At 33.1% G+C, this 26,043-nt stretch overlaps 1 protein-coding gene across 7 annotated transcripts; it reads left to right on the top strand.

The window, feature by feature from the left end:
* Positions 1 to 1,505: 1,505 nt before the first annotated feature.
* Positions 1,506 to 25,985, top strand: mal (molybdenum cofactor sulfurase). Of its 7 annotated transcripts, none has more exons than XR_013004921.1 (11): positions 1,506 to 1,791; positions 5,195 to 5,351; positions 5,408 to 5,700; positions 5,754 to 6,075; positions 12,962 to 13,238; positions 13,298 to 13,414; positions 15,772 to 15,969; positions 21,519 to 21,747; positions 21,806 to 22,025; positions 24,989 to 25,203; positions 25,253 to 25,985. XR_013004921.1 is itself a non-coding variant. In XM_076398873.1 (11 exons), the coding sequence occupies exons 1-11, from the start codon at positions 1,707 to 1,709 to the stop codon at positions 25,439 to 25,441; spliced, it is 2,298 nt and encodes a 765-aa protein (XP_076254988.1). In that variant the 5' UTR covers positions 1,506 to 1,706; the 3' UTR covers positions 25,442 to 25,985. The 7 variants fall into 7 exon arrangements, 4 of the variants coding, with proteins under 4 accessions (XP_076254988.1, XP_076254981.1, XP_076254997.1 ...); XR_013004920.1 differs by having other exon boundaries at positions 21,794 to 22,025; XR_013004923.1 differs by having other exon boundaries at positions 21,806 to 22,030; positions 25,253 to 25,547.
* The last annotated feature ends 58 nt before the right edge of the window (positions 25,986 to 26,043 follow it).

The raw sequence follows: 26,043 nt of genomic DNA, 5'->3' as shown, positions 1-26,043 counted from the left end.
AGAAAAAATATGAACGTTGTATATAAAAACATAGCGGCCCGCTCCGACTTTGCACGGGTATAAAATATATATGCCTATGTCACTCAATGAAAACATGATTAAAATCGATCCAGTATTTTTGGTTCATTCATTACTGCCCTTGGCCTGCACGCATTAAATTTGGAGTAAAACAATTCCTCTTCCCCTATACTTACTATGAAGATTTCCTGCTATCTTTGGAATATCTAAATTCATACAATTTTTATTACATTACACATTTTTAAACGCAAATTTTTAATTTGTAATATCTCCGAAAATATTTGTTTAATTTACATGCTGTAAGGAACCATATTGATCTATATTAATTGCACACTGTATTTAAGGTACTTAATTCGATAAGGATTAATGCCGTATTGCTTAAAATAGCTTCGTAAATAAGCCATTTTCTCACGTAAAAAGTAAACAATAAAAATGGTTAATGTGGGTTATCCCTAAAAGATAAACATATACCATCGCGGACTTTTTTGTAGACCTTTTTATGGTGTACAATACTGTAGTACATTAATTTGATCTAACTCGTAGGGTTAGGCAGCGTTTTTGCTAATTGCTAAATAAGCCTAAAAAAATAGGTTAATTTACGACATCACGTTAGAAACCTCTAAAATTAGCAATGTTGCCTTAGTATATTATGCACGTATTATACATATAAACCTTCCTCTTGAATCACTCTATCTATTGAAAAAAACCGCATCAAAATCCGTTGCGTAGTTTTAAAGATTTAAGCGCACATAGGGATATAGGGACAGAAAAGGCGACTTTGTTTTATACTATGTAGTGATATGTAAGATCAGAAATGAATTTAATACGTAATATTAATTAACAAAAAATAAAAAGATGTGTGTACATTAAAATATCTATCATGTAATCATGTAATATCACCCTTGAAGGGAATTATGTTGAATAAAAAAAATTGCCAAGAGATGTGTTTTACTATGGTAGGTAAATTACTACCAACGAGGTTTTATTTAGACTGGACCTACAGTTTAACGTGGACTCCGAACCACGGTCCTCGGCATTAAGCCTACCGACTGGCGAGTGACCATCTTAGAAATCATCCCAGAAGACATCCGGTCTTACCCAGCCAGGTTACTGGCGTGACTGGGATCATTTCCCTTATCGAATTTTGCACTATGGCCTAAGAGCAATCACAAACATAAATTTACAACAGGGTTCGAACTCGCGACTATCGCAAAAGTAGGAGGACCGTCCTGTCGCCTTTACCACTGCGCCAACCAAGCCGGCCAAACAACATCTTTATACGAACATTAACCATCAAGTTAATAATACGATACGTTGATTTAAAAACGCAATATCAATGAAACTCGATAAAAATATATCTAATTGGTAAATATTGTGATGTAATTGCTAATCATTAAATATGAGGATTTGAACGGCTTGATTGCGGCTTAATTTTTACGCAATTACGCATTTCGAAAGATCCAGTCAACCTAAAAACAAACACTCCTTATCGCAACATCAACTTTACAATAACATCGTTAATAAACGTTTATCACGAACTGTTGCATCCCATTGATAGTACTCACAGTCACGGTCAATGTTCCCCGAGCGTCGTCGAAACGTATCGAGATTTTTACCGGTTATCTGTAAGTGGCGTTCGATTTTTTAATGACGGCTTCTTTTCGAAAATTCAGCGCGAAGGCTCGATAATGGATCAGAATCACGAATCTAAAGTGGAAGTATACAGTGCGAGGCAAAAACAGAAGATAGCGCAGGAATTTCGGCGTTTGAACGGTATGTCATGACAAAACAATCAAATCTGGCGTTGGAATCTGCGCGATTCCAGTTCATTAACGAAGAAAGCTGTGGTTGAATATTGTGTTGCCTATCAGCTGGATACGTATTCCAACAAGCCTTAAACAAGCATAAAAAATGTCTTAATTGTTTATTAAGTTTACTATTATGACTATATTATTATGAATAAAATATAGATATGAGCGATATATAATTAAATAATCTAAATGTAGTATAATTTAAAGCCTGTCACTAGATTTCTAACATCGATGGGAAAGACATCATCGTCCTCACTCTCTATATCTTCCTCCTGATTAACCTTCATCTACTTATCTTCATTTCATGAATTAATATCAGCTGAAATAAAAATACAAACAACATTCAAGCAATGTTAAATATACATACATTCGATGGCAACCATTCCTTATTTACACTTCTGGGAAAATAGTCTTCATCATTGGTACAAAAGAGAATGTTCCAACATTTTTAAATATTTTCTTGAATAAGAATATTCCAGACCACATGCAAATTTAAAACAGCTTCTCATAGAGTCCTCTGTTTACATTAACACAATGTTTTCATTATTGATTGTTCACGTAGTCGAGCGTCAACTGTATTTCCTCAGAAAATGTTAGAATGAATTGTTGGAGTATAAGTTCTTGTTTTATATTCATAGCTTCTTATTTTGTAAATTAATCCAAATATATATTTTTAAATAATTCACAATAAAGGAAAAAAAAAAAATTGAATAAGAAACATAAAACAGATTCAGATGAAGAAAACCCGAATACAAAACAACCGTAAATATAAAATCTTAAATATGAAGAAAAGTGATTTCCATTACCAGAGAATATTGGCAATGATTTATGTGTAATTATCACATATTCTGTTAGAAATATTATTCTATAATCAGAAGAATGTGATAAAATCTGATGACAGAAAAATTCTGCAGAAAAGAAGCTCATAATCCCAATCTTAGCTAAGAAATGATATTTTCATAGAGTTCCATAAATTGTATCTAATAACATTAACGGTATTTTTAAACATTGTGTTTTTATATGTGTAAATGTAACTTAAAATTTAGAACCTGCAGATTTCATTTTTCTAAACAAAACATAAATCTGTTTCAATCATTTCAGCAACATTTTGACCGTCATAAATGCTTATTTAAATCGCAAACTCATTTATTATGCAAGTTACTTATATTTGGTTAATTAATTTTAATTATAAAGTTGTTCTTTATTAAAATTATTCATAGTATTTACTGGTTTACTATTAGCACAATACCTGGTTTCAAATTCATTCTTTAACAACAGAAAAAAATCATGAAATTAGGAGTAAATGTATTGGTACTTTAAAAAGTCATTTTTTGGGAGAAAGTACTACATTATATATTAATCAATATCTTTTGCTTTTTTCCACAGCTTTTCTTGATGACATGGTCATATTCTGTTAAAAGAACGATGTTGATGAACTACCTATTACTAGTCCTTTTTACAATAACATTTTGTTCAATTTGTTAGTTTGCTTTCTTCTTATTCTTGTTAATTAATTTACTCCTAAACTACCTGAACATTCTTTGAAATTTTGAACTGAGTTATCGCTCAGTGTTTAATAAGCCCAGCAGTGTTTCATGGGGCTCGGCAATAGATCTCTTCTTTCTGAAAATAAACTTCGAAAACACAATTCCGAGTATTCCAAATAACTCAATAAAACTAGACGGAAAACTCTAGTTTTATGTAGAGAAATATCAAAACTATAAAATTTAACAGTTAGATTAGCCTGTTGTTAGCTTGCACACTATTTTATGACAAAATAACAACAAGTGTAAAACACATTTACAAACTATATATTTCAACTTTATTACTGGTAAATATTTACTTACGTCCATAATTAGAATGCGATTCTAAAATACCATTAGCATATATTTATGTCATATTTGACATATATGTTACTATTTTTCACTTGATTCTCACTTTATAAAATCGATGTATCAAGAAATACCTATATTTGCATAGAATATAAATCGTGGTAAAGTATTCTTCTCCAATGTTTATTATATTTTTTTATTATTTAATTGTTACATTGTTATTAGTCGTTTCCGACTAACCTACAATTTGTCTTAATAATAACGTAAATCTAGGTATATAACTAGGAGGACCCATCGGCCCTATCTCAGTCTCTGGTGAAATAATGTTTATACAAGTCACCGCTGTATTTTTTATTATATGCACAACACTATACAAAATCAGATGGTTTAATTCTTTTGAGTCTGTGTACTGTTCTGGTGGTATCCAAAAGTTGCAATACTTCAGTATTCTCATAAGAATGGAGTCTTTCCTCATGCCCCCTTGCAATTCTCTTGATTTCTTGGCTGACTGTGGGTATCTGAAGGTATCAATCAAGGTACTGAAGGTGATGTAGGTAATCAATCCTATAGTATTTGGGTGCGCCCGCAATACCTCTCGGGACTTTGATCTGAAAAATGAATATTTTGTTTATGTTACTTTTTTCATCTCCATAATTGAACTTCGTATGTCCATATAGGTTTCAGTATTAGCTTATATAATAGCAATTTATTATGTACTGATAATTGTGATTTTCTTCCAATTAGCCAGTACATTTTTCTACATTTCAATTCCAGTTCTTTTCTTTTCTTCTTTATATGTTCCTTCCAGCGAAGTTTTGCATCAAGATTAATTCCTATACGGAATGATAGTATTATTTAATGTGATTGGTACTTGTACGGTCTGATTGTAGGTGAACTGAACATGTACAGGTTTACTTTCGTTAATTTTTGTTTTCAATGCTTGTGTCCAATTATTAATGTTGTCACTTGCCTGTTGTAATTTTCGTGTGGCTTCTTCACTGTTGTCTCCAACAGCCATAATCGCAGTATCATGAGCAAATGTAGCCATTGTAATATTCTCCATTTGTGTTATATCACAGGCGTAGAGTATAAATATAATTATAATTAAAATATAATTTTTATTTTTACTATTTTCCTAGTAATTGTTCCATATTTTCTCAACCTATAAACCTTCTCAGGACTTCCACAAATATTTAAGAACTAAAATCAACCAAATCGGTTTAGACATTCTCGAATTTTAGTAAGTCTAACAAACGGCAATTAATTTTAATAAAATTAATAAATTAATAAAAGATTATGTAGAATTTTAAATTTTAAATCAATTTAAATCAATATTAGCATCACTCTGTAGCATTAACTTATCAATTTTGCAATACATTTTAATTAGCTATTTAACATCCCATCAGGATGGGTTATGTTTAAATTTTGTGTTCCCTATGTACCATATAAATGACTTATTAATTTTTAAATCAATTTCTATTTAACATTTGTGATTTATTTATTACGTTCTCGTCAATTTTTCATCTCTTTTAGATGTATATTACCTGGATCACGCCGGAGCCACTCTGTATTCCGAGACCCAACTGGATAACGTATTTTCCGACTTGTCCTCGAATATTTATGGTAATCCGCACGCTCGCAATACCACCAGCCAGTCGGCACAAGACGCCGTGGATATCGTTCGATACCAGTAAAAGTTGGAAATCGAATTTCCCATCGGCCTACTGCAGGATTTGATTTTTTCAGGATCCTGAACCTGCTCCACGTGTCTCCCGATGAATATTCGCTTGTTTTTACGTCCGGCGCCACGCAAGCCTTGAAACTAGTCGCGGAAACATTCGATTTTGACGGTGGTATGCTGTGTTTCCTCGAGGATAATCACACGTCGGTGTTGGGAATGAGGCAAATAATCCGAGACTCCAGAGAGGTAAAGATACACGAAGCTGAACGATTTCTAACTGAAAACTCCATCAAATACAACGAAGACAAAACCTCAGGAAATAGTTTATTCGTTTATCCAGCAGAGAGCAACTTCGCAGGTTCTTATATTCGTCAAATAACACAATACAAAAACCGGATCCCTCTATTTTAGGAACTAAGTATCCCCTTGACTGGATTGAATCTATAAAACGGAATAATCTCAACCGATTGATCAATAAAAACCACAAATGGTTCGTCCTGCTAGATGCCGCCTGTTTTGCGGCTACAAACGATCTGAACTTGCATGAAATCCAACCAGATTTCGTTGCCATTTCTTTTTATAAGATCTTCGGGTATCCCACGGGATTGGGCGCTTTGTTGGTGAGGAAGGATAGTGAGGAAATGCTCCAGAAGCGATATTTAGGAGGTGGTACAGTACTCATGGCCTTGTCATCGGAAAATGTCATGATACCGAGGCCTAGTTTTACTGAAAGGTAGGTGTCAGTATTTCTTTGGCTGTATATAAAGGGATAGAATTATCTATATAGAGTTAGCTCTTAATTTATAGATGTTAAAGGAGACTTTTTACCACATAATAGTTTAAGTGTTTTATGTGCATTGTATTTTCCCTATCTCCATGTGGAAATTTCATTTATTTTTTCTACGAGGCTACTTCTAGCTCTCCCATCATCATGACTCCCATGTTGCTTTTATTCATTATCCATATCACTCACATTATCATGAGTACTCAAATAAAGCTAAATATTTAACTTTACACTAATTTTATGTATTATATTTATTCCTAAAATAGATTTACACAATGTTTGCACAATCAACAATGACATAAACATTTCATTCTACACTTTAGCAATCTTCTCTTTTAAACAATAACAAAAATAAAGAAAGATAATGGCAAAACTATTAGCATATTACATAAGATTTCTTGTAAATATATAGGTTATGATTTTTCTTATCTTATCTTGCTAAACTGCCTTGCTGGGGTCTAATATATACCCGATGTTTTGCCATTTTCTTTAACTTATCGTACTAGCAATGTCAACAATATTTCAAGAATATTTAAAACAGATAATGCAGTGGTTCCAGAGTATTGTTATTTTCCGTCCACTCTTGAATAATTCTGTAATTGAAAGCAAATGTTTTAGATTTCACATCGTATATTTATTTCTATTGCTTGTGATTTATTGCAATAAAGTAAAATTAGCAACAAGTAAAATCAGGTATCAATTAATGCCAACCATGTCTCCAAAACCTTTGTATCACTTTTCAGTAAAAAAGAGTGGACAATGTCTTCTTTCAATGTATAGGAAGTTGTGGCCACGCCTGGTTGGAGCTATATATAAAAACGAGTCATTTTCCTATTACAGATAGATAGAACACAGACATATTATAAATGGAAAACACGGACCAACTATACAAATATAGCGTCCCGAAAGGTTGTCTTTTGAACTGTGTAACAATCTTTAATGTTGCATATGTCACTAAAGATTTAGTTTTTTTAGTTTTCTATAAAAAAGGTAAAAAAATCCCATTTTCTTTTCAAGCTTGCACTAATCAAATTTTATGGTAAGGGTGGGAATGATGCAATTTTTGTTGTGATAGTTGTTGCAAGTCACCAAGGTTTTACACAATTGAGGAAGTTATGAATTGAGTTAAATCAGCCATAACATTACTGAACGTTTCTAACTAATAAAAGTAGAGGTAATGTCCTTTCCGCAAAACTTGGACAGAAAGGAAGCAAGGATATACTTGGAATTAGTATTGCAAGAAGATGTTACTTCACAAATATATAAAACAGTATCCATTAAATAATTTTGTTGTAAATGTGCTTCAGAAAAGAGCAGAAGTAATTTTCAGATGTACCATAATGTTAAAATAAATTATATTTGATAACATTTTTGTTCAGTTATTTTATTTATATTAGAACTTTGTTGTATGTCAAAGCCAAACTGACATAAAACTCAGAGTAGATACGGCAACATTGCAATGTTTCGACGTCACAAATATCCATGACGCATTACTAAAAAAACTTTGAATAGACTATATATTATATCAGCATAGTAATAAGCAATATTTCAAAATGCTAGATCAGAATATCTTCATCATGGAAATTGATAATTAATTTCCCGATTTAGAATGAAATCTCTTAACGGTATATCCGTTATAAATCATATCAACAAAAAAAAACATAAACAAATCATCATGCACATTTTTGCCAAAATAAACTAATAAATGTATCGTCGTGTTTATTTTGCGATTCTAATTTTTGCCAATTTCCACTAACCAGGTGGAGATCTGAGCGCGCTGAAAAAACTCGCGGCCCAAAATACGTTTAAAAATCCCGTTTCGAATGTTGATTTCATATTCTGTTTGTTAGTTGGCAAATGCACAGTGGCTTTGTGGTATTAAACTGCGGCCCGCTACTCCGTCGATAAGGTTCAAATTTCCATGACGGTTTCCATCCATTATTAATTATTTTGTTTTTGTACTATTTGATTATCAGTCGTTGTTTCGATGATATATGAGTATGAAGGCAGACTCAAAATGCTTATTATAGTCCTTCCAATAAAACAGCCAATGCACGTCATAGAGAACGTCGAATATTTTTAAAAAAATTGAACAGATTCAAAAAATAAATCGCTAAAAAATAAAAAATTAGATTTTTCACACACACAAAAAAAATATTTTAAAATAAAATATGTACATAATAATCGTTGTAATAACTAAATAAAAATAAACAGGAACCTTAATTAACATATCTACTACACGTATTTATATTCTACTATATACACACAATTTAGCTTAATACCTCCCTAAACTGACTACTATTTTATCTACCACCAACTGAACAGTTTGGTGTCGGTACGAGCAACAGATTATATTATTATTTTTGTATTGTTTGAGCTCGGCACCGACTTCAAATTCATCAGTTGGTAGTAGTTAAAACAATATTGTAAATATATAAAAAGGTTTATGATGTTTCGTATTTAATGTACCATCTAGATGTATGCCGAGGTATGTAGCTGATTCTGGTTGAGAAATCGGGCATCCAGATAGTGATATAATTATAAAGTGTCATTTCGCAGCAACGCAAAATTAACGAGGACAGATTAGGATAAATTTAGCTGTATTTTCTTATCTCTAGTCCATTTCTAAATGTCGTTGACTGCTACTTATACGTTTTCTGCAGCCTTAGGCAGAGATATATCTTTTGAGATGATAACTCCGTCACCAGATACAGAACTAGTCCCAATGTACTACCTTGTGGAACTCCAGCTGAAATAGGTTTAAGTATTGAGAATGCCTCTTCACGTTAGACTTTAAATTTACGTTCTAAAAGATGTGATTCAGAATTACTGTCGACTGCTAGACAGTAATTCTGCGGTAGTAATTTGCTCATTTTATAGATTAAGTATTTATTTTCTTCGAATGGCTTTTCAACAACTGCTGTTACTTTGTGCACCTGGTCTATTGTCGAATGGTGATTTCGAATTCCAAACTGGATATCTGGTATTTCTATAAAATACAGTAATTCTGCGGTAGTAATTTGCTCATTTTATAAATTAAGTATTTATTTTCTTCGAATGCCTTTTCAACAACTGCTGTTACTCTGTGCACCTGGTCTATTGTCGAATGGTGATTTCGAAATCCAAACTAGACATCTGGTATTTCTATAAATAGTTGAATACCTTTTAACAGGAGTTTCTCAAATAATGTTGATATCGCAAGATCCATCTAATGAAGAATTTTACTCAGAGTCCGTTCTGTTTTCTTTTATGTATATATACTGTCTGTTATTTGCTGTCGTCGTCTTTTAACTCATTTCGTATCGTAATTCGGCCGGCGGTATCTCGCAATTCCGGCATTCGTCAAAGAAACACGGATTTCGTACTTTTATTTACCATAAAAATAATTCTGCTCGCAGCCGTTAACAAAAAACACAGTTTACAGCCTTTTATTTTTAACAACTTTGTCGAGGCCGAAAGGTTTGGTTTTGGGTTTTTTACAGCTCTTGACGTCGTTCGTATTATTAAAGTGCCGTTTTCCCTTAATTTGTACGTAACATAATATTAGTAGGTACGTGGAAAAGTAATCCGCGTTTTATTTTTGTTATACTTTAGTTTCTCCTTTTTATCAAAGAGGATTTATCTGGACAGGACCTAATGTTTAACGTGGGCTTCGAACCATGGACCTCGGCAATAGGCCTACCGACTAGACCGTGACAAAATTAAAGACCATCCCGTCCGGTCTTAGCCAGCCTGGTTACTGACGTGACAGAGACGGTTATTCCTTGTCGAATTTTCCACTGTTGTCTATAAAGACATTTACAATTATAATCACAAACATAAAATACAACCATGTTCTGCTGGGATTGGAATCCGCGACTACCGCAGCAGCAGGAGGACCATCCTGTCGTCTTAACCACTGCTCTAACCATGCCGCCTAATCTGAGTTTTATTAAGTTATAACAGATCAATTGAAAAGTCCCCCGCTTACCATAGTAAAACACATTCTTTTGGTAAAATTAGTTTTTTGCATTTTCGTCGATCACCTCTTCATTCAAAAAGTTCTTCCCAGTGAGCATTCGGAGAATTTGAAGCCTAATTCATGAATTTTTGCCATCGTTTTTACTGACTTGTGACACGGTGCATTGTCTTGGTGAAGCAGCACTTTCTTTTTTTTCAAATGTGGCCGTTTTTCGGCGATTTCGTCCTTCACACGGTCCAATAACGCTATGTAATAGTCGTTGTGGATGGTCCTTCCTTTTTCAAGGTTGTCAATGAAAATTATCCATGCGCATCCCAAAATACAGACGCCATAACCATGCCAGCCGACTGTTGCGTTTTCCCACGCATTGGAGCGAGTTAGAGAGCGATTGGACTTCGGAGTGAAATAATGGAACCATGTTTCATCCATTGCCACATATCGATACAAAAACTAGGGTTAATTACGCTTTATCAACTTCAAACGCTACTCCGAATCATCAACTCGTCGTTGTTTTTGGTCAAAAGTGAGCTCGCGCGGTACCCACTTTGCACAGAGCTTTCTCATACCCAAATATTCGTGAATGATATAATCTACACCTTCAGTTGATATATTTAGAGTGTCTGCTATTTCGTTCAATTTCAATTTATGGTCATTCAAAATCATTTTGTAGATTTCTTTAATATTTTCGTCGGTAACAACCTCTTTTGGGCGTCCACTGCGTTCACCGTCTTCGATACCCATTTCACCACGTCTGAACTTAGCATACTAATCCTTGATGGTTGATTTTCCTGGAGCAGTATCCGGACATTCGGCATCAAGCCAAGTTTTTACTTCAACTGTAATTTTTTCCTTCAAAAGCAATATTTTATCAACACGCGAAATTCCTTTTTATCCATTTTTTTCACAATAACAAAAGTTGCTTCACTCAAAATGCTATAATTCATAAATTAATGATCCTTAAACTACAGGGCGTGTTAAAAATAATATGAAGTCGTGGCATATATACAAAGTTTATTAATTAATAAAGTATAGTATCTGAATAATTTTAATGTTAACTATTAATTCTATAAAAAAAATAATCTGCGTTTACTGTGTTAGAATTAAAGAAAGAGAAGAATGATGATTTGAAACGATATATAAAAAATTTAATTTTACATAAATCGTGTTCTACGATGCATTATATTATGTTATAAGATGGTGTCTGATTCAAAACTAAAGTGCTAGTTAGATGGATTTAAGAAGCTATAATAATATGGTGGCTTTATTGGTTATGACAAATTAACATTAAATTACACAAAAATGCGTGCGTATATATTTCTGAAGTTACGCAGATGTTCGCCAGAGTTTATTTACTGATAGAAAAGAAATATAATTTATCACGCATTTATTTGTACATACGGATGTATTCAAGAAATATAATCATGTGGATTCTTGTATTTCGAGCTATACCATGCCCTTTACTTGCTAGATGGGTTCTTTTTTGTTTGTTCAAATATCAATTTCAAAATTGTCTTATTCATATACCCCCCCCATTTCTTATGATACTTTGTTATAATGTTCAGTAGTTCAGTAATTTAAACTTCAATTCTTTGTTGATAACTGGAACTTAATGGAAATTAGATTTAATTAAATGTAATTTAAAAAATCTTAGTGAGTGTTAGTTGCTGAGATGCTTATTTTTTAATATACAGATATTTATTATTTTAATTGTTGTTATACATCAAATACATTTATACACAAATACCTTATAATGAAAATACTGTGTAAACAAGTTTTAACAACATATCATTTTTAAATTACTCCCTTTACTATATTATAAGAGAAACATCATTAACTTAATAAATTGTGATAAAATATACGTTGATAATATCACTACATAGTATAAAACAAAGTCGCCTTTTCTGTCCCTATATCCCTATGTGCGCTTAAATCTTTAAAACTACGCAACGGATTTTGATGCGGTTTTTTTCAATAGATAGAGTGATTCAAGAGGAAGGTTTATATGTATAATACATGCATAATATACTAAGGCAACATTGCTAATTTTAGAGGTTTCTAACGTGATGTCGTAAATTAACCTAATTTTTTAGGCTTATTTAGCAATTAGCAAAAACGCTGCCTAACCCTACGAGTTAGATCAAATTAATGTACTACAGTATTGTACACCATAAAAAGGTCTACAAAAAAGTCCGCGATGGTATATGTTTATCTTTTAGGGATATCCCACATTAACCATTTTTATTGTTTACTTTTTACGTGAGAAAATGGCTTATTTACGAAGCTATTTTAAGCAATACGGCATTAATTCTTATCGAATTAAGTACCTTAAATACAGTGTGCAATTAATATAGATCAATATAGTTCCTTACAGCATGTAAATTAAACAAATATTTTCGGAGATATTACAAATTTAAAATTTGCGTTTAAAAATGTGTAATGTAATAAAAATTGTATGAATTTAGATATTCCAAAGATAGCAGGAAATCTTCATAGTAAGTATAGGGGAAGAGGAATTGTTTTACTCCAAATTTAATGCGTGCAGGCCAAGGGCAGTAATGAATGAACCAAAAATACTGGATCGATTTTAATCATGTTTTCATTGAGTGACATAGGCATATATATTTTATGCCCGTGCAAAGTCGGAGCGGGCCGCTATGTTTTTATATACAACGTTCATATTTTTTCTGTAGTGTATTTAATTTAGTATCAGCATTGCACCCGTACATAATATATGATATATATACGTTTCTACAGTTATATCTTAATTTTAAGCCCATATTTTTCTACTAGACACAATGTAAACGCAAATTATTTTTCTCATAGATGCAGTAATGTTGCAGTGAACATTGTAAAGGTTATAACCCATATTTTTAGGTTTGAGGATGGCACTTTACCCTTCCTGTCAATTATGGCTATTAAACACGGTCTGGATACGTTGAAACGTTTAGGTTTGAGTATGGATCTGATTTCCCGACATACCTTCAACCTGGCCAAGTACGTATTTGACGGTCTGGCTTCCCTGAGACATTCCAACAACGCGCCAGTGGCGGTACTCTACCACGACAACAATTTCCAGGACTTCGAGGTGCAGGGCGCCATAGTGAATTTCAATTTGCGTCGATCAGATCGAAGGTTCGTCGGGTACGCAGAGGTAAGACATAACAATGAATAATTTGCATCAAATCTCATTGTTATCCGACGATAATTTAGGTTCTCCACATCGCCAATCTATACGGGATCCAGTTGAGGACCGGCTGTTTCTGTAATCCAGGGGCCTGTCAGAGATTTTTAAATCTCACTGTCGACGACGTTAGGAAACACTTTGATGTAAGCGTACCAGATTTGTCACGTCGTAGATTACATTCGACTTTATTCGGGTTTAGTAGGGTAACCAAGTAATAATTTAAAATGCTTCACACTTTAACATGATATCTTCAACGTTTAATTAGTGTTTTGCAAACCAATCTATAATTAGAGCATTTGCCGACCACTTGTTGATTGGATATTTTTGTTGGATTCCTGTTCCTAGTGTGAGGAACATTATATAAGCAATGAATTATTAGAAAATTTTTCTATGGTTACACTCTAAACCAACAATTTTCCCTGAAATAATTGTATTAAATTATGTTTATATTAAAAAAACTTCTCACCATTTTTATATTCTTCATAAATGTAACCTTGAATAAAATTAACATCAAAGTATATAGACACTTTCTTTTCGATGGATACAAAATTATATTGTTTTTCTTTTCGAGATTCCATTCGCACTTCGCGAAATTAGTCTTCGTAGAAAAACGTCATTCAATAATCGAATTCTTGAACAAGCTGTATATGTTGTGTCCCCATCTTGCTGAAACCACAGGTCCTCTAGCCGTTCTCTTCCATTTCAGGCACAAGAAAATTTTATAATGTCTTGGTACCGTTCAGCAGTAACAGTAACAGTAACACCTTGGTCACTTTCAAAAAAAAATAGGGACCAATGATGTTACCAGCATGAATAGAACACCATATTTGTTTTAGTGGATACAATGATGTTTCATGTATTAATTGAAGATTCTTTGTTCCCCAAAACCGACTGATCTGTTTATTGACATGGCCACTGAGAAGAAAATGGACTTCTTTCACCAGACAGCCTTCAGACACTATTTCTGCTCGTTCTTGTGGCGTATATTTATCCATAATAAAATTTGGACGTCTACGCAACATAATAGTTAAAGCGAAAGTGAGTTAAACATCACATAACCAAGATGGCACGCAATCAACATGTTAGCAGGACTCTTGCCCCACCCTATACATCGTAAAAGCGATCACTGCCATTCCTTGCAACAGTATCAAAGAGAACATAATCATTCCCGTTTGTAAACCTGTTAAGACCCGATCCTTCCCGGTGCTCTCTCACAAAGGAACGATATCAGATCGCTGCCGGCCGACTCCTGCTGAATTTTTTACCGGGGAGACGAACGACGGCCTCAACGGCCAGATCTCGTCCCGTCACCTCGGGCCAACTTTTTCCCATTTCACCATCTATAATTCAAGCTGATTGAAGCGTCGCTTCCTTTTTGTGTTTTCCTTTTGCCGTTTCTCGGCCGTCCCGCTCCCCTAAAACCCCCTCCTCAACCTCCGCAACTTTTCCCCAAAATCGTCCATACATGGCGCGCAGTCGGTCCATTATCATTAAAACTTTCACTCCGCCATCGCTCTCCAACGCTGACGACTTCACCTTTTTATCCGTCAGAAAAAGGAGGCGCTCCGGCGGGGGGAGGGAGGGTCGGTTCGAGTGACGGAGAAAACTTTTGCGCTTACTCTCAACAAAACTTCCGCCGACTCCATTCGTACCGCCGCCGCCACCTCCCGCCTCACCCTCACCAGCTACCCCCCACACGACCTTAATCACAACTTCGTATTTTTTCCGATTCTCCAAATTGGAAGTTTGGAATTCTATTTCGTTTTGAACGATTGGATTTCGGATCGGTTGGCATTTATTAGCCGGGGGTGCGGGAGAGGGGAGGTGTCCGGGCGAATTATCGCGGTTCGGATTTTTCTTATCTCCTTTTTCCTCCTATTAACCGGTTTTGAAATCGGTATTGTATACTTGCTTATTGTTTAATTAATCATCGACAGTTATATGAGAAATAGTTCACCACAGGGAATCAAATGATATACTGTACAGTCAAATAGTTCGGTACAAGCGCGCTTAATTTTTTTTTAAATTATTATATTATTACTAAGTAATATTATTATTAAGTAAGTAATAAATGGTATACAAATAGGTACTTATTGGAATTAATCTGAGTCATCTGAGCTTCGTTCTAATGTATTAATTTCCTTGATTACGAATTAAAAAAATGTATTTTGTTATTTTTTTATAAATTTCAACAAATTTTCGCAACCATACATAAGAAATTAACAAATAATCGAAAACAAAACTTTTTAATTAACAAGTAGTAAACATAACCAGTGTAGATTATCGTAATACGTTTGCACAACATACTCCAATCATATACTTAATCCTGTTCACTTATCCTTACCTTACTCCTCCCTTACCTTGTTTTCTCATAAATTGTAACCCAAATGTATTATATAAACACCTCTTGAATGTTCGTGTTATTTAATTAATATAGAATTACAATACTACATACAAATCCTTACGATATAATATTATTGTCAACCAAAAAACATTTTAGGCAGGACATGTATGTGGAGATCAACACGACCTGGTCGACGACTATCCCACGGGCTCTGTCAGAGTATCGTTCGGTTACATGTCGACTTACGAAGATGCTGACAAGTTCTTAGAGATGATACGAAAGTGTTTCGTGGACCATGGAACAACCATCAGTCGAGGAATAAGAGCCATCAAGGAAAATACAGAAATCGAACAGGTGAGATTTCTTTTGATTTATTATTCATTACATTAAGATTGATTTAGGGAAATGGAAATGTAACTGTATATTTGAACTAATATCTTTCTTTGTACTGTAATTATATTGAATTCTGGGGTTCTTCATTTTTTGTAGATATACCTCTTTCATCAATTCCAACAGATCGTGTCAGGTTCATATATGACCAGGTTGAATATAAAATATTGATAGCAATTATTAATGAAATTTCTTCAGCTTCCAATGTCATCGAAAATACTTTGAGATGCCTTATATATTTCAATATATATGTTAGTTTATTAATGCTTATCTACAGACCGTATAACTTTAGCACTTCTCTAACATATAACACCAACAAATAACCTACCATTCGTTTTTACAATAAATTAGTCTCTGTGGTAATAATGTTTATATATTATCAGTGCTGTTTTTTTGTTAAATATACTTCACTGCACTACTAGATCAAATTTATTTATGCTTGATGCTTTTAAATCTGCGTCCTGCTGGAGCGTTATCCAAGAGTTGCTGTACTTTGGACTTAAGGAAGCTATCGGTATAGGTAATTAATCCCATAGTATCTGGGTGTATCTTCGATACCTCTTAGATTACTTTCGGTAAGATTCGATTACTCTTACTATTAGAACTTACTATTAGAATTTGCTTACACAACAGCAACTTATTATGTACGAATAATTGGGATTTTCTTTCAATTAACTTATCTTTTTAATGTATTCCAATTTAATGACCATAACTTCTTCTAATATCAGCAGATCTCTATCAATAAAATTAAGCTATTTTGAAATAAAGCCTGTAAAAGTACTTTAGTCAGTATTTTAAACAAAAACCAAGTTCTTAGCGATAGTATTATAGCTCTATCCACGAAACATTGTCCATATTTTTTTAATAAATCTTACAATGGACATGCTTAGTATAATCGTAATTTTCAAAATGAATTTGTTACTATTGTACTGTTGCCAAACACGACGAGTTATATATACACTCATACAATATACTAGTCCATGTTGTTTGGTTTACTACAATCTGATTCTGATTTCGTGTGTGTTCAGCAGTAGCGGTATTTCTTCCACCTTGCTATGATTTAGTAACCTTATTACAAGTTTTAAGGCGAAATCTTGAATAACTTCGTAAATCCATTTGATTTCGAGGTCATCGTGTATTTCTTCATTAGTTACGTAGCGATAAGCATTGGTAATTGATTGTAAGTATTTATTATGCCATGTGACTGTGCCCAAAACAATAGAGCACATGCAATTTAAATAAGTATAAAAAATGGTGAATTAAATTTTACTAAAAAACGCTACGAATTTCTTCCAAGATACAATATTTAGAATTGTAGTTCTAATAACATCACCAAGAATAATCCAACAGTTGGCTCAACCCCGCACATCACAAATCAATAAACTCCTGCTAAAACCACCATAAATCACGACCAAAAAACATGGTCACGTGAAAAGTTGCGTTACGTCGGAATTTACCCTAAAACCATTTTTGCCCGGCGTGATATTTACGTCGCTAATGCAAATGAATCATACGAGCTGGCGCGAAACGAACGGTCAGCACCGGCGAACTATCCGAATAAAGCCCGAGCCCCCACAGCCTACAAGCCAAACATTATTCAATTAATTTTATTTATCGCGTAATATAAATTAGAACCGGCAATTTTTCGAATTTTGTACGCGACACAATTATTTATCGGTCCTAATGGTATCCGCATTTTTTTAGGTAACTCAGGGATAATTCAGGAAATATTAAGCAGATAATTTTTTATTCAAAATTTAATTTCGTTAGTTTTTAATTTTCTTGATAGGATCACTTCATCTATCTAGGAAGACTAGTATTCAAGGACTGATATGTATCAAACTATTTCGAAGTTAATTTTTAACTGTATAGCATGGAAAATGTTAAACATTAAAATCAAATATTCTGCACAATTTGTAGTGATATGATTCACCTTTTATTATTACAATTACAATTTATAAGTTTTGATAGAGCCCACTTAATATTTGGCACTTTTTCATAATACCTCTGTGTATTTATCCAATAAGCATGAATTTATTGAACCCTAACATTAGTTGACCATTTTTTGTTGAACATTGTTGAACTTTTGGTCATATCGTGCAAAATTCGTGAAAATCTACATTAAAATATGTATTAAAATATAAATCCAATTGAGACATAAATTGAAAAAAAATCCTGAAAACTTATTTACACATCCAGTATTTAGATATATAGTTTCAATAACAGCGTAAAGCAACAAACAAGTGAATGAGAACTAAATGAACAGGTGAATGAGCTTAAATCCCAGTTATTTTGTTTGATTCGAAAAGAAAGATCCGAACCCAACCGCTCAATAACACGAGATTCGTTAGTATAAAAGGACGACGGGATCGATAAACTTGTTAAACTCGGAGGTAAAGCAAAACATCTTCGGCAAACCCGCCGGCGAAATGAAATAGAGTGCCACAACAACGTTAAACGCTTTCCACGGTATTAACCTTTTATCCAGTGGGCCGAGTAAATCGCCACTTGTTCCGCCGGTCGACGACGTTCAGGTGTTCGCACCGACTTCAGACCGGGTTGGATCTTTTCAGAGAATGGGGTTCGTATATCTAGACTAGGTGACCCGGTGAACTTGGTATTGTCTACATCATTTTACAAATTTTCTCCGACAATAACAATAGTAATAGGAATCGTAGATAGGAATTCTAAGCCTATCCACTGCTTTTAAGCTTCCAGTCACACTTTAATGCAATTGTGGCATAACAATATGACTATTACCCTTTTTCTGCCTTTAGCTGGTCATCAATGCAGTTATTACGTAAGGTAGCTAGTTGTATATTTGATTGAATTCGACGATCTAAGTCAAGTTGCCTTCGCCTTGACATTGTTGATAATAAATAATTGCAGATAAAGTTTTTGCGCACTCTAAATCTTTAACTAAACAATAACAAATATAAAATATATTTACAGAATATGTATTATCATAAATAGCCACTATTTTTTAAAATTTATTTATTTATTTTTTGTTAATTACATTTTACATTAGATATGCTTAGTACAATCTTCGTCGTCGACGTCTCGAAAAGGTAAGTAAGGCAACAAGTTGCTTAATAATACACTGAACGAATTCGTGTGATTTGGTTCGATTGCTTCCACGTTGCTGTGATTTAGCAACCTTATTTTTAAGGCGAAATCTTGAATCACTTCGTGTATCTATTTGATTTCGAGGTCATCGAACAGCTCTTCGTTGATTACGTATGGATATAGATACTCATAGGTCCAGATTAGCTTTATGAGTGATTGATAAACCAATCTCTTTGATATTAGGTCTAATTGAGAATATTTTCCGATTAACCAGTACAGTTGTTTCAATTTCACTCTAAACGGCCCTGATTTTTCCAGTTCGCTTTACCATCGAGAAATATTTCGACATATTTGGCTGATTCTGCTTGACGAATCGGCCATCCATCAAGTGATATAATTTTTATTATTTAACATGGACAGATTTGGAGTTATTAAGCTGTATTTTCCAGTCTCTAGTCTATTTCTAGATCTTGTTTAGCACTATTTGTACTTTTTGCTCAGCCTTAGACAGAGATACAAATACGCCATGATAACTGAGTTATCGGTAAAGGTTCCAAATACTATTTCTTTTGTTGTTGGTGATTTATTTATTACATTACATCGTTGCTGACTTACCTACTATTTGACTTTACGATAACTTATATCTTGATATATATCTAGGAGGACCCATCGACCCTATCTTAGTCTATGATATATTAATGCTTATGTATTAATACTGCTGTTTTGTTTTATCAAATGCACTTCACTACACTACACTACACTACACAAGAATGAATGGTTTGATTCTTTTGAATCTGTATTCTGGTCTGGTGTTATTCAAGAGTTGTAATACTTCGATATTGAGTATAGTGTCTTTGTCTTGAGTGGAGTCTAAAAAGTGAGTGACAGTATCTAAAAGTATCGATGTAAGTAATCAGTATTCTAGTATCAGGGTGCACCTACAATACTTCTGGGTACTTATGTACTGTTCCGAAAAACTTGTATTGTATTTATATTACTTGTCGCAAAATATGTAGATTTTAATACTTGCTTGTATAATAGCAATTTATTATGTACTAGTAATTGTGATTTTGTTCCCATTATCCAATACATTTTCCTATAGTCACTGGTTCTTTCTGTTCCCTTTTTACATGTTTCTTTTCGTTGTTGCTATATGGAATGATAATATTATTTATTGTTATTGGTGCCTATTGTTATTGTTATCGGTCTGATTATACGTGAACTGTACATACACATTGATTTAATTTCGTTAATATTTGTTTTCCAGGTTTGTGCCCGATTATTTATATTGTTACTTGTCTGTTGTAACTTTCGTGTGATTTCTTCGTTATTGTTGGCGACCGCAGGTCATGCAGTATAATCAGCAAATGTAACCATCATGATATTTTCCATTTGTAGTATATCACAAGTGTAGAGTAGATAAAGCATCAATAATCAGCAAATGTAACCATCATGATATTTTCCATTTGTAGTATATCACAAGTGTAGAGTAGATAAAGCATTGGTCCCAGTACACTTCCTTGTGGTACACCTGCTTCATTCATTGTTTCGTTTTGGTAATATTTTCAGTATCTTATGAACAAGGCCTCCATGCCAAACCTTATCGGAAACCTGTGCTATATCTAAGAATATTTATGAACATATGTTATTACCTTCATAGGCTTTTACAATTAGATCTGTTATATTATACACCTAGCCAATCGTTAAATGTTTGTTAACAAATCCAAACTAATGTATAGGTTTTTCTCCCTATAATCGGTTTTAGCAGTGATAGTACCAGTGATTCTATAGGCTTTTATTTCATTTTATATATTTTCTGTGGGACATATGGGTGAATCTTGTAATTCTTTTTCTTGTTAGTGGTTGTAGCTATTATCCTGTTACTAAGTAATAGCCTGTTGACTTATTTGGATTAATATCAACTGTGATAATTTTTGATTATTTCTTTCGGCGTGACTAACTGAATCGTCGAATTTTCACATTCCATGTCCGACAAATTATATTGAATATCACTCCCCTTTGATTTGAGGGTTTTTTCTAGATGATTTGTTACATGCCCAATTTCAACGTCTATTATGGGTGGACATAATCGTTTTATATATGTTTCCTTGTCACCTGTTAAATTTTACAAATAGTTATTTATGGATTTGTATTTAATTTCCAGTATTTAACTTTTCGGCCTTTGGGTAATATTTTTTTTAATATTTTTATTTTCAGGTTCATTTTGTTGCCATTTGTGTTCCTATTAAAAAATATCTACATTTGTACGATATATCAATAGTGGTAAAGTTATAAAAAGGTCAGTGACAGATTGATACCAGTAACAGACACTTTGTACGGGAAAACAAAATACTTATTTTTACTATTTTCCTCGCAATTTCATCCGTTCCATCGTTCTCGAGTTTCAGCGAGACTAACCTAGCTGTTCTTTAATACCATTATTTTAGGTCATCTCGGGATCATTAAGAAACATTTTCTTATACCCAGTGAAATCCTGCGGTTCCTACAGCCCCCAGACCTCCTGGGAGTTAACAGAGACTGGCTTGAAATACGACAGGCGATGGATGATCGTGAACGCAGCGGGAGCTTGCATGTCCCAGAAGCAAATCAAGCAGTTGTGTTTGATCAGACCGATCCTGAAACTCAGACAGAACCGAATGCTTTTAACCTTCAAAGGTGACAATCCGTCGCTATACCCCGTCAGTTGACAATACTTTTATAGCAACTCCAACAGGTGTCAGACAAATATCTCTACCGCTCGAAATAATGGAGGACGAAATCAAGGACGGTTCCTTCTGCAACAGCAAGATTTGCGGGTCCAAAGTTCGAGGTTACGACTGTGGAGACGAGGTAGCGGACTGGTTGTCAGAAACTTTGAACAAACCGGGTCTGCGACTGCTTCGTCAGTGCGACTTCAGTGAAGATATAACAGGAAGGACGTCTCAAAAAGGTAGGTAAGGTAAGAAGTTGCTTAATGATTAACCTTTGGGTTGGCAAAAAAGCAAATTATTGCGAGTACATCTATATATTCTATAAATAAATTCGTATTTACCTTGATCATGCCATAACTTGACAATTATGTGAATTTTATGTGTTCATCAATAGTTAAAATGAATGTTTTATTTTCTCATGTGTTGGTGAGATTTTAATCCTGATGTGGGACACAAGGCAAAGCAGAGAGCGGTACATTAACGAAAACCAAGGAAGGCAAATTAAAGATGAGCTGTCTGTAATGGTGAATCCAGAATATTACACTTTTTTTATTTAATTATTACATTGTTACTAGTCGTTTCCGACTTACCTACAATTTGTCTTTATGCTAACTTAAATCTAGGTATATAACTAGGAGTGCCCATCGGCCCTATCTCAGTCTCTGGCGAAATAATATTTATGCATATCACTGTTCATATGTTATTATATGCACTTCACTACACAACACTACACAAGATCAGAGGGTTTGATTCTTTTGAGTCTGTATCCTATTCTAGCGGTATCCAAAAGCTGCAATATTTCAATATTCTCATGAGGATGGAGTCTTCCACATGTCCCCTTGCAATTCTCTTGATTTCTTGACTAACTGTGGGTATCTGAAGGCCTCGATATAGGTAGTCAGTCCTGTAGTATTTGGGTGTGCCCACAATACCTCTCATTTGGACTGAAAAATGTGTATTTTGTTTATGTTACTCCTTGCAGAACATCCCCATAATTGAACTCCGTGTGTCCATATAGGTTTCAGTATTTGCTTATATAATAGCAATTTATTATGTAATGATAATTGTGATTTTCTTCCAATTAGCCAATACATTTTTCTATATTCGATTATATAAAATGATAACTTAAACTACTACTGCTTTAAACTGTTTTAAACTACTATTGTTTTAAAGATTGAATAGTGGAATAAAAAAGTAAAGGACGATGCAATTTTATTTAAAAATATAGGAAAAGAAATTATTTTTTTATCAAATAAGTCTGTTTTTTTATTCAATTTATTGTATTGTTTAAAGGATAAAAATCATATTAATACATAAATGAAGTAATGAATATATGTAGACAATGTGAAACTGACTACATAATTTGCCTAAATGGAACAAATAGAAGAAATTATGAATGATTAGGTAAATATTTTAAGCAGCTGATAAATATGAAAACGTATAGTGATATATGCAATAAAATAATTATATGTAGCTTTATAATTTAGTCTTTGAACCTCTTATCTATTATTTTACTTGATTTTATATTCCATGTTTATGATTATAACATAAATGTAAATAAAAAACAAGTATACTTAGTCAATTAAATTTGTGACATCAAAACGTCGCAATGTTGCCGCATCGACTCTGAGTTTTAGTTCAATATGACTTTAACGTACAACAAAATTCTAACCTAAATAAAGTAATTAAACAAAAATGTTATCAGATATAATTTATTTTAACATTATAGTATATCTAAAAACTACAGTTAATTATACAACCACAATACTTTATAGGTTAGAATAATAACCTCTTATCATTATTGCTTTCAAGAATGTTGCATACGTCTGACAACCCGACGACTTTGACAAGTTCATTTGTTTGCGTATTCGAACTAATCAGACAACATTGGGTCTCTTTTTAACTAGAATGAAATGAGAAGGATAATATTGTCTGATTCTAAAACGAATTTACAAATTGAGGCAGGTAATATATTAAAAATCTTGAGGACGTATATACAAGAAAACTTTGAATAGGCTATACATATTTGTATTTAATGCTCTGAAGTTGTTGTTTTTTTAATCATGATAAATGTATTAATACTTTGTTGATTATTAACACTTTATATAGTCTATTGAAAGTTTGTATATACGTTATCGAAATTTCTGACGTCAAAGCATCGCAATGTTGCCGCATCAACTCTGAGTTTTAGTTCAGTTTGGCTTTAACATACAACAAAATTCTAATCTAAATAAAATAATTGAACAAAAATGTTATCAAATTTAATTTATTTTAACGTTGTAGTACACGAAAAAACTACATTTAATTATATAGTCACAATAGTTTATAGGTTAGAGTTATAACTTTTTGTCACTATTGCTTTCAAGAATTTTGCATAGGTCTGACAACCAGATGACTTTGACAGGCTCATTCGTTTACGTGATCCAACTAATCAGACAGCATTGTGTCTTTTTTTAACTAGAATAAAATGAGAAGGAAAATATTGTCTGATTCTAAAACGAATTTACAAATTGCGACAGGCAATACATTAAATATCTTGATGACGCATATACAAATAAACTTTGAATAGATTATAGAAATTATATTTGATTAAACGCCCATCTAAAAAAAAGTTAATGAGTGATTGATTGACAGACATTTGTTACTGTAATTAATGTTAAATATCAAATATATTTTTGATTTTACATTAAAAATATTGTCAAATCAGATTTTAGTAATTTTAACATATTATTTTTAAGTTATCTTCAAACTAAAGAAATAAGATTAACTTTATAAATTGTGGTCGAATTTCGGGTAATCACTAGTTGCTGTAAAAGGTGCAATATCTAGGAATTAACAAATGAGCTCGCAAAAAAATATTTTTGAGTTAATATGAAATAAATTCATTTCTATATAATAAACTTAAAGCACTGGCCTTCTATCCAGAGAATTTTGGAAAATCAATGCAATTTTATATGGTAGTGGATTTAGGATAGTTAGGAACAATCATTTAAAAATATTTCCAAATTGATAATTAATAATTACAAAGGCCCATAAGTGACAAATACAAATACATACCTATCACATCTTTCTCACACACCTAATATCAGCTAACATTTCGAAACAATAACAACGCCATCTATGGGTGCCGAAACGCGAAAATAAAACGAAATCACTTACTTGCCAACCTAATCATTTAATCACATTAAACTTTATTGTATCCACAGGTACATCAGCGGCCCTCTCCTTAGCCAATCAGGCCCAATATTTACTCATAAACCTCGCCAGCATCCGTTGGTTGAAAGATAAAACACCGAGCGATTGTAATCTTCCCCTCTCATCGCTTATAAATCGTTTTAGAGCGAATTTCCTTGTTGAGTTCGATAAGCCATTTGTGGAAAATTCCCTGAACGAGATCCATCTCGGCAACGTGCCCTTTAAAGTAATCCTTTTAATCTCATCGGGCCCGATAACTTTTATTTTCTCTCCAGTTTTCAGGCAAATGTACCAGATGCCAGATGATTTGCATAGATCAGGAGACCGGAACGATATCCAAGGAACCTCTGCAGACGCTATCCAAAGAACTGGAAGGGAATATATGCTTCGGAGTTTATTTAAGTCACAAAATCTCGCAGAGCGCTCGCGTTAACACAAAACGACTCGTTACAGGCTATTTGTAATGTTCCTCTTGTTTAAACGATTCAATTTACATTCGAAGAATTGTCATCTTTCAATTTCTCTTATTTAAACTCAACAATGACTTTTTATTAAATGTCACTACAAAAAGTTCACAGATAATTTAAATAAATTATTCAAAAAAATATTTTTTGCCTTTCAGTCAAATTATAGATCTAATTCAAGAAGTTTACGCTAACTGGTCATTACTGTTTTTGAAATTAATTAGGCAATTTTATCAAAAAATAAAGACATTACTGGCGCCATCTAATACTGATATATTAAAACAATGTATTAAATGCCACTTTAAACATTACAAATATTAGCAATAATCTATTTAATTATGTTTTGTATTTAGATATCCAGTAATTGAATATAATAAGTCACTATTTTTTAAAATCAATTAAACAATTTAATTAAAATATATATTTCTGTTATATTAGTGAAAATACCTAAATACCTACCACCTTTAAAAGTAAACCTAAACATTTATATTATACACTTGACTATCACTCCTTAATAAACTTGAAAATAAACTATATTTAAATATTCTTTCCTTTCACTAAACGTATGTAGGTCTTATTACAAAAGTTTACGCTAGCAAGTC

The sequence above is a fragment of the Rhynchophorus ferrugineus genome, unplaced genomic scaffold (genome assembly GCF_030347505.1).
Source record: "Rhynchophorus ferrugineus isolate W39M unplaced genomic scaffold, kcgeb_rfMv2 rfM1, whole genome shotgun sequence".
NCBI lineage: Eukaryota > Metazoa > Arthropoda > Insecta > Coleoptera > Curculionidae > Rhynchophorus > Rhynchophorus ferrugineus.
The sequence above is the reverse complement of the archived record's forward strand: the minus strand, read 5'-3'. Positions and strand labels throughout refer to the sequence as shown.

Bases quoted from the DNA above. Each gene is read 5' to 3' on its own strand.
- mal (XM_076398866.1), top strand. From the start codon at position 1,707: ATGGATCAGAATCACGAATCTAAAGTGGAAGTATACAGTGCGAGGCAA. The intron at 6,076-12,961 runs GTAGGTGTCAGT...CCATATTTTTAG, and splicing joins AGGCCTAGTTTTACTGAAAG to GTTTGAGGATGGCACTTTAC. The intron at 13,415-15,771 runs GTAAGCGTACCA...AAAACATTTTAG, and splicing joins ACGTTAGGAAACACTTTGAT to GCAGGACATGTATGTGGAGA.